This window comes from Octopus bimaculoides, chromosome 9 (assembly GCF_046866305.1).
Source record: "Octopus bimaculoides isolate indiv1 chromosome 9, ASM4686630v1, whole genome shotgun sequence".
In the NCBI taxonomy this organism is placed as follows: domain Eukaryota; kingdom Metazoa; phylum Mollusca; class Cephalopoda; order Octopoda; family Octopodidae; genus Octopus; species Octopus bimaculoides.
This window is the reverse complement of record NC_142936.1, coordinates 65,179,717-65,192,022: the sequence shown is the minus strand read 5'-3', so window position 1 is coordinate 65,192,022 and position 12,306 is coordinate 65,179,717. Positions and strand designations below refer to the sequence as shown.

Genomic DNA, 12,306 nt, shown 5'->3' with positions numbered 1-12,306 from the left:
AGAAATCTTGCACATAACCATTTAGCAAAGCCAAAAATCAACGGAGCATTTTATGGTTATGTCATGCTCATATTGAAACGAGAAACAAATGCACAATGAAAGTTAGCAGACGTCACTTTTTTTTTTTATCGATTGCTCTTCATCTTTTGGAAAAGATGTTTTCAATCACTCACGATTTCTCTTTTTCTTTCTAACACCACTTTTCACAAATATTATTTTGCGAACTACTACTACTAATACTACTACTACTACAACAACTACTACTACTACTACCACTACTACTACTGATGATCATCATCATGATGATGATGATGCCATGATGATGTTGATATTAATATTTATAAAAAAGAGTTATTTTTTAATTCCAATATATTTTTATAGCGAAACTTCATAGTTGATATAACATAATAATAAGAATAACAACAACAACAATCTTTTCTTCTAAAGGCACAAGGCCTTACATTTTGGAGGAAGAGAGTAGTCGAATACTTTGACCCCAGTGTTTCTCTGGTATTTAATTTATAGATTACGACGGAATTTGAACCCAGAACGTAGTGACGAGTGAACTACCGCTAAGAGCTTCGTCCGGCGTGCTAACGATTCTGCCAGCTCACCGACTTAATACTCTCTTTACTTGTTTCAGTCATTTGACTGCGGCCATGCTGGAGCACCGCCTTTAGTCGAGAAAATCGACCCCAGGACTTATTCTTTGTAAGCCTAGTACTTATTATATCGGTATCTTTTTGCCGAACCGCTAAGTTACGGGGACGTTAACAGAGCAGCATCGGCTGTCAAGCGATGGTGGGGGGTGGACAAATACATACATACATATAAATATACATATATACGACGGGCTTCTTTCAGTTTCCGTCTACCAAATCCACTCACAAGGCTTTGGTCGGCCCGAGGCTATAGTAGAAGACACTTGCCCAAGGTGCCATGCAGTGGGACTGAACCCGGAACCATGTGGTTGGTAAGCAAGCTACTTACTGCACAGCCACTCCTGCGCCTATAGTAATAATAATGGTTTGAAATTTTGGCTCGAGGTCAACAATTTCGAGAAGTAGGATGGCTAAGAAGATTTCATTGGTCCCAGTTCTTGGTTGGTACATATTTTATCGACCCCGAGAGGATGGAAGGCAAAGTCAACCTCGACGGAATTTGAATTCAGAACATAAAGACGAACGAAATCCTGCTAATCATATTGTACATTATGCTAACGATTCCGCCAACTCGCCGCTTTAAGCCAGCTCACTAATGATTTCAAATTTTGATACATCGCCAGCAGTTTTTAGGGGTGAGGAGAGTTGATTACGTCGACACATTGTTCAACTGGCACTTATTCTATCGAACTTGAAAGGGTGACATCGGTGGCATTTGAACCCAGAACGTAACGAAAGACGACATGCGGTCTCTGGGTTATCTTTACCGCAAGGGCAAGTGACTTTCTCTCAGCTGTTATCTGCTATACAGTCACACATAATACTAAACACCACAGCAACAACAACGAGAACGACGCTGACGACGATAACAAAAAAAACAACTACATTAATAATAATAATAATAATAATAATAATAATAATAATAATAATAATAATAATAATAATAATAACAATAATAATAATAATAATAATAAAAAAACTTTCAAAATACAAAGACCTGGAAATAGAGGTAACTCGAATGTGGAATCTAAAAACAGAAACAATTCCTATCATAGTAGGTGCCTTAGGTATAATAAAAAAATATTCAGACAAATACATAACAAAAATAGCAGGACTTACAAATATATATAACATACAGAAAATTGCACTACTGGGTACTGCACACATTCTACGCAAAACACTTTCAATACAGTAAACATAAGAGCACCACAGCAAACCACAGCACATACCCAAGGCGCACAGAGCTGCGCTCGGTAGTGAAGTGAAAGCACGTTATAAAAATAAAACTACTGAATAATAATAATAATAATAATAGTAATAATCCTTTCTACTGTAGGTACAAGGCCTGGAGTTTTTGGGGAAGGGACAAGTCGATTACTCGACCCCAGAATTTCACTGGTACTTGATTTATCGATCCTGAAAGGATGAAAGGCAAAATCGATCTCGGCGGAATTTGAACTAAGCATTTTGTCCGGCGTGCTAATGATTCTTTTAGCTCGCTGTCTTAATAATAATAATAATAATAATAATAATAATAATAATAATAATAATAATAATAATCCTTTCTACTCTAGGCATAAGGCCCGGAATTTTGGGGGAGGGGGTAAGTCGATCATATCGACCCCAGTACTTGACTGGTACTTAATTTATCGACTCGAAAGGATGAAAGGCAAAGTCGAACGCAGCGGAATTTGAATTCAGAACGTAGCGGCAGACGAAATATTGTTAAGCATTTCACCCGGCGTGCTAATGATACTGTCAGCTCGCTGCCTCTTTTATAATAATAATAATAATAATAATAATAATAATTGGTCACTTACTGAAATCTGTAATCTTGACAGAAAAATACGAAAACTGTTGACAATGCATACATTGTACCACCCTAAAGCAGATACAAAACGACTTTACCTGCCAAGAAAAGTGGGTGGACATGGACTTTTACAACTGGGATTAAGAATGAAGATTACCACAATTATCCTTAATACATACCTGAAAAACTCTGATGACTGGAAGTAGCTAAACAGGCAAAGAAATAACTAAGTGAATTCCAAATACAACAAATCGCAGAATTAGTTGTACTTGAAGCAAGCACAAAAAAAGAGCCAAGCGTATCAAAAGCTCGTGCTAAAACTGCAGCCTTAGACATTCTTGCTGATAAATGGCAAAAAAAAAACAACCTCTCAACCTCTCAATAACAAACACCCTAAGAGAGTTAATTATGCCGATGTTGACAAAACACTTACCCATCGATGGTTGGTGTCTTCTGGCTTAAAATCAGAGATAGAAGGGTTTATCATAGCAGCCGAAGATCAATGCCTACCTACAGGAAGCCACCAGGCGAACATCTTTAAGTACAGCTGTATCCTAACATGTCGTGTATGTAAACAACAAAATGAAACCATTGATCATGACTTCTCCATGTGCAGTCTCCTTGCGCCTACAGAGTATCTTAACAGGCATGATAGAGCAGCACAGTATATTCACTGGGTAATTTGCAAAGACTTAGACCTGCCCCATGATAAAAGCTGGTGGGAACACAAACTGCTGCTGTGCATAAAAATGACCACATCTCACTCCTTTGGAACTTCACCGTTCAAACTGACAGAAAGATAGATGGAAATAGACCGGGCATCATATTCAAGGTTTTCAGAAAAAAAAATCATGCCTCCTCATTAATATGACTATCGCAATCGATATAAACGTATACATGTGTATACCTCTTTCATTCACTAAGATGCTTAAGGATAACATGATTTGGTTCACTTACTTTGGTTCCTCTCCCCCAAATTCACGACCTTCTCAATTCTCTACTCTTTGTCTTTATAAGTAAACATACAGATTTAACAGCCCTCTCCTCTCAACACATGACTATGATACACGCCTACTGCTTCTGCTTATGATCAGAGATGCACATATCATCAACCACTGAAGGATATGCTAATCTGGCTATGGTCAAACAACTGACTAGCAAATCTGTGGTATCGAGCAGAATTTTTGCTATAGACCAAGGCAAATCAATATACATTATAACACTTCCAGTCAGTTAAGATCAGAAACCATGAGAGCCACTGTCTGGTACTACACCAGAGCATCATTATTATTATTATTTATTATATTATTATTATTATTATTATTATTATTATTATTATTATTATTATTATTATTATTTTATGTTTGACTTTTGTTTTGCATTTGTACAAGTTGGATCCAAGTCTCACCCAGAGACCTCAAAAGACAACAAGCTAGAAGTTCATGTAGGTGTTATGCCTAGGGTACCATATATTTGGATTTGTACAGTTTTGTTCTAGTGAATGTTTAAGAAACTATAAGAAAATTATGTGTTTGCTTTAAAATTTGAGATCACATAGACAGTATTTTACGTAGGATATGGGCAGTTCCCATGAGCACTATCTTTTGAACTTCATCCATTTTGGGGTTTCCTGGTATCTGAGCTAGGTAGTAATCAGCCCGTTTCGCTGTCATTCCCAGGGAACCCATGACAATAGGTATTGTTTTCGTCTTCAGATTCCACATTTTGCTAATTTCTATTTCAAGATCTTTATAATTGCTCAGTTTTTGGTAGGTCTTGACAGATACGTTTATATCGATTGGGACAGTCATATCAATGAGGAGGCATGATTTTTGTCTGAAGTTTTTCAGTATGATATCTGGCTTATTTGCGTCTATCTTTCTGTCAGTTTGAATGGTAAAGTTCCAGAGGAGTGCAATGTGATCATTTTCAAGTACTGGGGGTGGTTTGTGTTCCCACCAGTTTTTATCATGGGGCAAGTCTAGGTTTTTGCATATTACCCAGTGAATATATTGTGCAGCTCTATCATGCCTGTTGAGATACTCTGTAGGCGCAAACAGACTGCACATGGAAACAACATGATCGATGGTCTCATTTTGTTGTTGGCATATACGACATAATGGGAGCTGCCTTTTTTTAATATGTTGGCCTGGTAGTTCTTTGTAGGTAGGCATTGATCTTCGGCTGCTATGATAAACCCCTCTGTTTCTGATTTCAAGCCAGAGGCCATTAGCCATTGATGGGTAAGGGCTTTGTCAATATCTGCATTGTTCGCTCTCTTTGGGTATTTGCCATTGAGAGGTTTTCCATGCCATTTTTCAGTCATAATATCTAAGGCAGCAATTTTAGCACGGGTTTTCAAGCGCTTAGCTTTTTCTGCAGGTGTTTCTAGTTCGTCTAATTCTTGAAATTGTTGCAATTGGAATTCACTTAGATATTACTTTGCCTGTTTTGTTACTGAGTAAGATACTTTCTTGCTTTCATGTTTTAAGACAAGTTTTAGCATCCAGTCCTCAGAGTTTTTCAGATAGGTGTCTAGGCCAATTGTGGCTACTTTCATTGATAATGCCAGCTGTAGAAGTCCTCGGCCTCCCTCTTTTCTTGGCAGATAAAGACGTTCTATATCTGCCTTAGGGTGGTGCATTCTATGCATTGTCAACAGTTTCCGTATTATTATTATTATTATTATTATTATTATTATTATTATTATTATTATTATTATTATTATTATTATTATTATTATTAAGAAGGCGTTGAGCTGGCAGTGTCGCTAGCACATTGGCCGAAACACTTAGCGGTACTTTGCCCGTCACTACGTTCTGAGTTCAAATTCCCCCGAGGTCGACGTTGCCTTTCCTCTTTCGGGGAAATAGTGGGGTCGATGTAATCGATTAGTCCCATCTCCCAAAATTGCTACCCTTGTGGCAAAACTTAAAATTATTATTATTATTATTTATAATAATTATAATCTTCTTCTTATTTCGTATGTGTATTTGGTGTGCAAGTTCTTCTTCTTCTTCTTCTTCTTCTTCTTCTTCTTCTTCTTCTTCTTCTTCTTCTTCTTCTTCTTCTTCTTCTTCTTCTTCTCCTTCTTCTTCTTCTTCTTCTTCTTCTTCTTCTTCTTCTTCTTCTTCTTCTTCTTCTTCTTTAGCTATTACAGGCTAATCTAATCAGCAGGGATTATTGTCTTAAGGTTTGTTGACGAAAAGTTTCCTCAAATCTCAAGCGCCTTTCTTCAGGTTGTTGGGGAATTCAGGATTCTATATTCTGCAAGTATCAACAATACGAGGTTCAATTCCAGTATCCTTTGGTTCCTTTGGTGGCAGTTAGGATGTTTTGCGAAGTTCATCAAGAACTAAAGGAATAATAATTTGTTTTAGACCGCCACCATCTCTTCATCTCTCTTGCTAGGTCCAGATATTTCTAAAATTTCTTCCAATCTCATTGGTATCCAATCTGTTATATTATGTTTTTCTAAAGTCTATAATCACACATAGTTTGTTTATCTTCTCTTTTATAATCATATCTGGTTTTCTTGCTTCCTTACTACTACTACTACTACTACTACTACTACTACTACTACTACTACTACTACTACTACTACTACTACTACTACTACTACTACTACTTTTATTATCTTGTCGCCATCATTATCAGTGAAATTATCCTGTACACACAATATAAACTTCCATCAATAAATTTCTTTTCTCTTTATGTTTTCAAAATGTTTTTTTTTACTCACATAATATTCACGGAACTACAAACACATATATACAAACGCGCGCTTGCCTATACATACGGATTTAAGCGCACTTCTATTTATACATGTACATATGCATGTATGTGTGTGCGTGTGCATGTCAGTGAGTGAGTGAGTGAGTGTGTGTGTGTGTGTGTGTGTGTGTGTGTGTGTGTGTATGTACGTGTGTTCATGTGTATCGACATCGTTGCAATCTGCAGGATTTAGATAACAGACACAAGAATACATCAATTAGAGTATAAATAACCTCGGAAAGACGATGTAATATATATTCTCATTACTGCATCATTATCGTGCGTCCTATATATATATATATATATATATATATATATATATATATATATATATATATATATATACTTATTTGTGTGTGTACGTGTGTGTGCGTGTCTGAGTGTGTGTGTGTGTGTGTGCAAGCATACATACGGTAACTATCTTATATCATTTTACTATTATTTACCTACTTATCTATCTGTTTACATATTAACTATCTATGTGTCCGCCTATCCATCTATTCATCCACCATTCACACCTTTTGTCTATCTATCTATCTGTCTATCTATCTATCTATCTATCTATCTATCTATCTATCTATCTGCTTGTTCGGTCATTATTACAAATTGCTAGGTTTTATGCAATGTATTATGGAACATCATGATTTGTAGAAGTTACCTAATATAAGATTTTACACTGAAATACCAAAATTTTAGCTTCTATGTACACGAGTCCTATCATTATTATTAATTCTAACTTGAGCAAAATAGGAAATATCAGTGATTCGTTTGAATGCCAGAGAGAGCACGTGCGATTACGAATATTATATATATATATAGATGTATATGTGTATATACATATATGCATATATATATATACATGTATATATAAGTATGCATATGTACGTAAATACACACACACACACACACACACATATATATATATATATATATATATATATATACACACATATACATATATGTATGTATATATGTATATATGTGTATATATATATATATATATGTGTGTGTGTATCTATATGTGTATATATATACTTATATATATATACATATAAATACATACATACATATATATATATATATATATATATATATATATATATATATATATATATATATATACACATATCTTCCTGTGCTCTCTCGCGGCTTGTCGACTTCTCCCTCACACACACACACACACACAACCACACACACAGAGACACACACACACACACATACACACATACACACGCGCACACAAAGATTACTTATATGTGCTGCATGGACTTCAACAGAATTCAAACTTCCGGTACCCTTTTTTGAATACATGCTCTACACAATCCAGTTAATAACATAAAAAAGAATCTCAGCCTACCCTTACACTTAATATGCCTTCTCAGCAGATACTATCAAAGAAACAAGTTTATTTTGTTAAGCCAAAAACTTTTAAAATCATATTTCGCCTCTAATATTTAAGTGCATATTTCCTTCCTCTCCTTCTCCATACCATACTTATAAACGACTTCTACGTTCCTCATATAGTCTAATTTTCACCACACCGAGTTTGCATATTAACTCGCTCTAGCCATCACATGAACCACCTCCATAATATAGCTATTTCCAGCTGCTAATCTCGATTTGTATTGGCTTTTGATTGAACTTTGATGCAAGATATAACAGCCTATTGTTCATTAGTAAATTAATAAATCTCGAAGTGATACAGGACTTATAATTAAGCTTCTACATAGACTCTCACCGTACATTGTCATTGCACTTTCAGTAAGTCATCGACGTACGTATATCTCAGGCTCATGAATACGTCAACACGCTATCAACGAAGAAATGTGAAACATAAAAGAAGACAACGATTTTGACAGGAACAGGCTTGATACCATCCCTACTCCTACTATACAAACTTTCTGTTATAAAGTAACCTAAATTAAAATCCCCCATCAAAATTTTATCTGAAATGTATGTTTCAAACACTAGCTTAAAAATGATAAAATTCTTTTTCTAATTTCTTCAATATTTCTAAAATTAATTGAAGCAGCATATTTTTTCTACTCTAAGAACAAGGCCTGAAGTTTGTTGGGTGGGGCCAGTCGATTAGATCACCACCAGTACAGAACTGGTACTTATATTATCGACCCCGAAAGAATGAAAGGCAAAGTCAACCTCGGCGGAATTTGAACTCAGAACGTAAGGTCAGACGAAATATCGCTAAGCATTTCGCCCGGTGTGCTAACGTTTCTATTTCTTTATTGCCCACAAGGGGCTAAACATAGAGGGGACAAACAAGGACAGACAAACGGATTAAGCACATTAGATCGACCCCAGTGCTTAACTGGTACTTATTTAATCGATCCCGAAAGGATGAAAGGCAAAGTCGACCTCGGCGGAATTTGAACTCAGAATGTAACGGCAGACGAAATACCGCTAAGAATTTCGCCCGGCGTGTTGACGTTTCTGCCAACTCACCGCCTTAGGAACAGTATATTTCAACAGAAATGTGGTTACAAAAGTCAAAATGATTTGCATTCAAACCTCCCATCAAAGTTTGTATTCGTTTAAGTTTCTGACATCACCTTAATAATCATAAAGATATTTTAGTAATTGTTATATTTCGGAATGATAATTTCTTTTCTTGTCAAGTAAACACACGCACTACATATTCGTTCTTCACTCATTTATTACTGTTCTTATCTTAGTTTGTGTCCATTGTCTGGGAACCTTTCACCACACATCTGTGACTTCTTCAGCAATTTTTCCATCCACGTGTTTGCTCCTGTTCCGTTTAGTAAACTCTTCGTTATTTTCAAAATTAATTGAAACAAATTCAATGAATTTCAACAGAAATATGGTAACGAAATATAGTTCTATGGAAAAGAAAGATACAACTTACCATATTGACTTCAGAAATACTGTCAAAACTGGCAATAATAATTTCCATACCGATCCTTAAAGCTTGTACTGCAAATACATTAATAAATAGATAATTAAATAAATAAAAACATAAATACATAAATAAATATTTAAATAATAAAGATTTCCAAATTTGGCACATTTTAGGAGAGTGGAATTGAATTGACTCTAGTAAATGAGTGGAGCACTTCTATCTATCTATCTTTCTACCTATCTATCTATCTATCTATCTATCTATCTATCTATCTATCTATCTATCTATCTATCTATCTATCTATCTAACCCAACCAAACAACACCACCACCTAAGCCAAAAACAGAAACAACACCACCACCAACAACTAAAGACAGACCAACACCAACACCAAGAACAACAACCAAGAAGACAACCACTGAGAACGAAGAAAAGACCAATACTACTCCCAATCCCCCAACAACACACACATCACACACCACAACACCATCGACAAACACACAAATAGAACTAAATGCTTTGCCTTTACCCCCTTCTGATTCGTCAGACATTTCGTCTAACGATGAAAGTTCTACAGAATGGCAAATAGCCACAGGAGGTAAAAGAAAAAAGATCAAAAACAACCCCAAAATTAAATGCATGCAAAGCAGGGAAATATGTAACCGCTGAAAGCCCCTTGCACAAACAAATCAGTACCAACATCACAAAAACACACACAATGCTATCAGCGATAGACACAAAAACACAAGACTAATGGACTACATCATATCTCAAACAAACATTTCTGAAGATGATTATAAGCTTAACAATCATCCACGCACTACACCACCGAAACATCAAAATAGTTCACATCACACAAACGCAGCACCACACACTCAAAACCGTCTTTCCGAATGCGGCTGGGGGTTTCCAAAAATATTTATCAAAGAAACTCTTCAAAAACCCCCTCCAAGATACTTCAAAAGAAGAGGAAGGTAAAACTTTCGAAACGAGTAAGTAACCTTCTCTCTTGTCTCTTTTACTGTCGTGTATGAAACACAAATTTCGACTTGAATTATGCTTAAATTAGGTTGTGTAAATGTACGTGGCTTGGCGTCAGCTTGGAAGCAAGGTTACCTTCTAAATGACATCAAGTCACAGAACATAGAAATCATAGCTATCAGTGAAACCAGACTCAGTAACCCGCGGGCCCTCAAGTCCATGTTTGGCGGACATTTCGACATTTATTTTTCTCCCTGTCTGCCAAACATGGGTGGTGGTGGTACCGCGGTGCTTTTTCGGAAGAGTCTGAACCTAAAAGTAAGGCCAATATTCCTAGACCCGGTTGTCTTGGACGTCGATGGCACAAACGGGTGTGCTTTCCGTCTAATGGCAATGTATGCACCGTCCTTAACGGGTCGGGCGGATTTCTTTAGACGTCTAGAGGTTTTCCTGGAAACGTCACGACCTTTACTGTTAGTAGGGGACTGGAACGCTACCTTGGACACGCATATAGACTATGTGGGAGTGGATAGTAGTAGAAGGGGATGTAAGTGCCTCAAAGACCTGCTCAGACGTTTCCATTTGTCTGACAGGTTCCGACTCGACCATCCGAACGTGCCAACGTGGACTTGGACAAACCGCGTCGGATCGTCGAGATCGTATCTAGATAGAGTTCTATGTAGGACAGCGGATAGAGATAGTGTAGGATGTCCACAATTTAAAATAGTCAGCTACACAGATCACAAGTTTGTGACGTGTACGCTCGACTTAGATAAGACACATAGGCAGGGTCCCGGTTACTGGAAACTGAACTCTTCGCTCTTAGCGCGGCAGGTTTACAGGAACCGGATTAGCGAATTAATTAAGAGGGCGTTAACAGGAGCCATCGTTAACAACCGCTGGTGGTTTGCCCGGAAAATGGCAATTAAATCGGAATCTATTAGGTTTAGTAAAGAACTAGCGATAGATAGAAATAAAGTAGAGGGAGACTTAGTTAAGAAACTAGAAGAGGCACTTACAACTAGCAGCGCAACCAACGTTTTGGCTGCGAGGATGGCCCTCAACCAACACCTCAAAGCCAAACACGAAGGTTGCGTCGTCAGAGCTAAAATGCGTGCCTTAAGGAACGAAGGGATCGAAGCTGCGCGAGAAGCCCGGGTGGCGGAGGCGCAACGCGGTAACAGAGCCACCATTCGGTCTCTAATCGATGAACAGGGATGCAGTTTGCTCGAACCCGAAAGGATGTGTGGGGCCTTTCAACAGCACTTTGCTCGACTGTTCGGTGCGAGCGGTGGGACGGAATGTAGGATGGACTTCAGTGCCTACCTGACCGGCCTGCCGCGGCTCTCGGCGGGAGAGGCAGAATGTTGTGAGGGTTCCATCACAGCTGCTGAAGTAAGGGATGCTATGGCGGGCTGCGCGAGGGATAAGTCGCCTGGATTGGAGGGTCTACCCTACGAGCTGTATTGCCAAATGCCAGACTTGTTTGGTGACCTCTTGGCATCAGTCTACTGCAACTGGCAACAAAACGGGAGAATTCCCGGTTTCGTGAGCCGAGGTGCAGTGACATTGCTGAAGAAAGACCCAAACAAGAGGAATTTTATAAATAATTTCAGACCCATCACTCTGCTCAACGCAGATTTGAAAATTTTGGCCAAAGTAATAGCCGAGAGGTTGGCGCTTGTCATCGATAAACTGGTCGACAAGGCGCAAACATGCGCCGTGCCGGGCAGAAGCATCCATGACAACCTCCACCTCATGCGCTACATCATGGACAGGGTAGTTAAGGATCCTGGCATGGGTGGGGCGCTGATCAATTTAGATCAATCTAAAGCCTTCGATAGGGTCGACCATCGATAACTGGCGGCCGTCCTCAGGGCAGCTGGCTTTGGTCCCGTCTTCCGCGGTTGGATCGCTGCCTTGTATAGCGGCATCCGATCGGTAATTCGGGTAAACGGTCACCTGTCAAAACCGTTCGACAACACGCGTTCGGTCCGTCAGGGATGTCCCCTGTCGGCGCTTCTGTATGTATTGACGTTCGAAACACTACCGCGGAAGCTGGCGACACTGAGGGGTATCCCACGAGAGCTGGGTTGCGGGACGAGCGTGTCTGCATATGCGGACGATGTCACCGTCATAGTGTCGAGCGAAAAGCACGTCGAGATGCTAGGCGAGACACTTAAAGAATACGAAACGGTGACA

The 12,306-nt window shown here is 38.4% G+C and overlaps 1 protein-coding gene across 2 annotated transcripts in view; it reads right to left on the bottom strand.

Annotated features, from left to right (window-relative positions):
- The window catches only part of LOC106872511 (gamma-aminobutyric acid receptor subunit beta), a 507,542-nt gene that overhangs the window by 274,406 nt on the left and 220,830 nt on the right, over positions 1–12,306 (bottom strand). For both annotated transcript variants that reach the window (XM_089357611.1, XM_089357610.1), the window contains exon 4: positions 9,131–9,198. In XM_089357611.1, the coding sequence (XP_089213737.1) occupies positions 9,131–9,198 (68 nt within the window). The remainder of the gene's footprint in view (positions 1–9,130; positions 9,199–12,306) is intronic.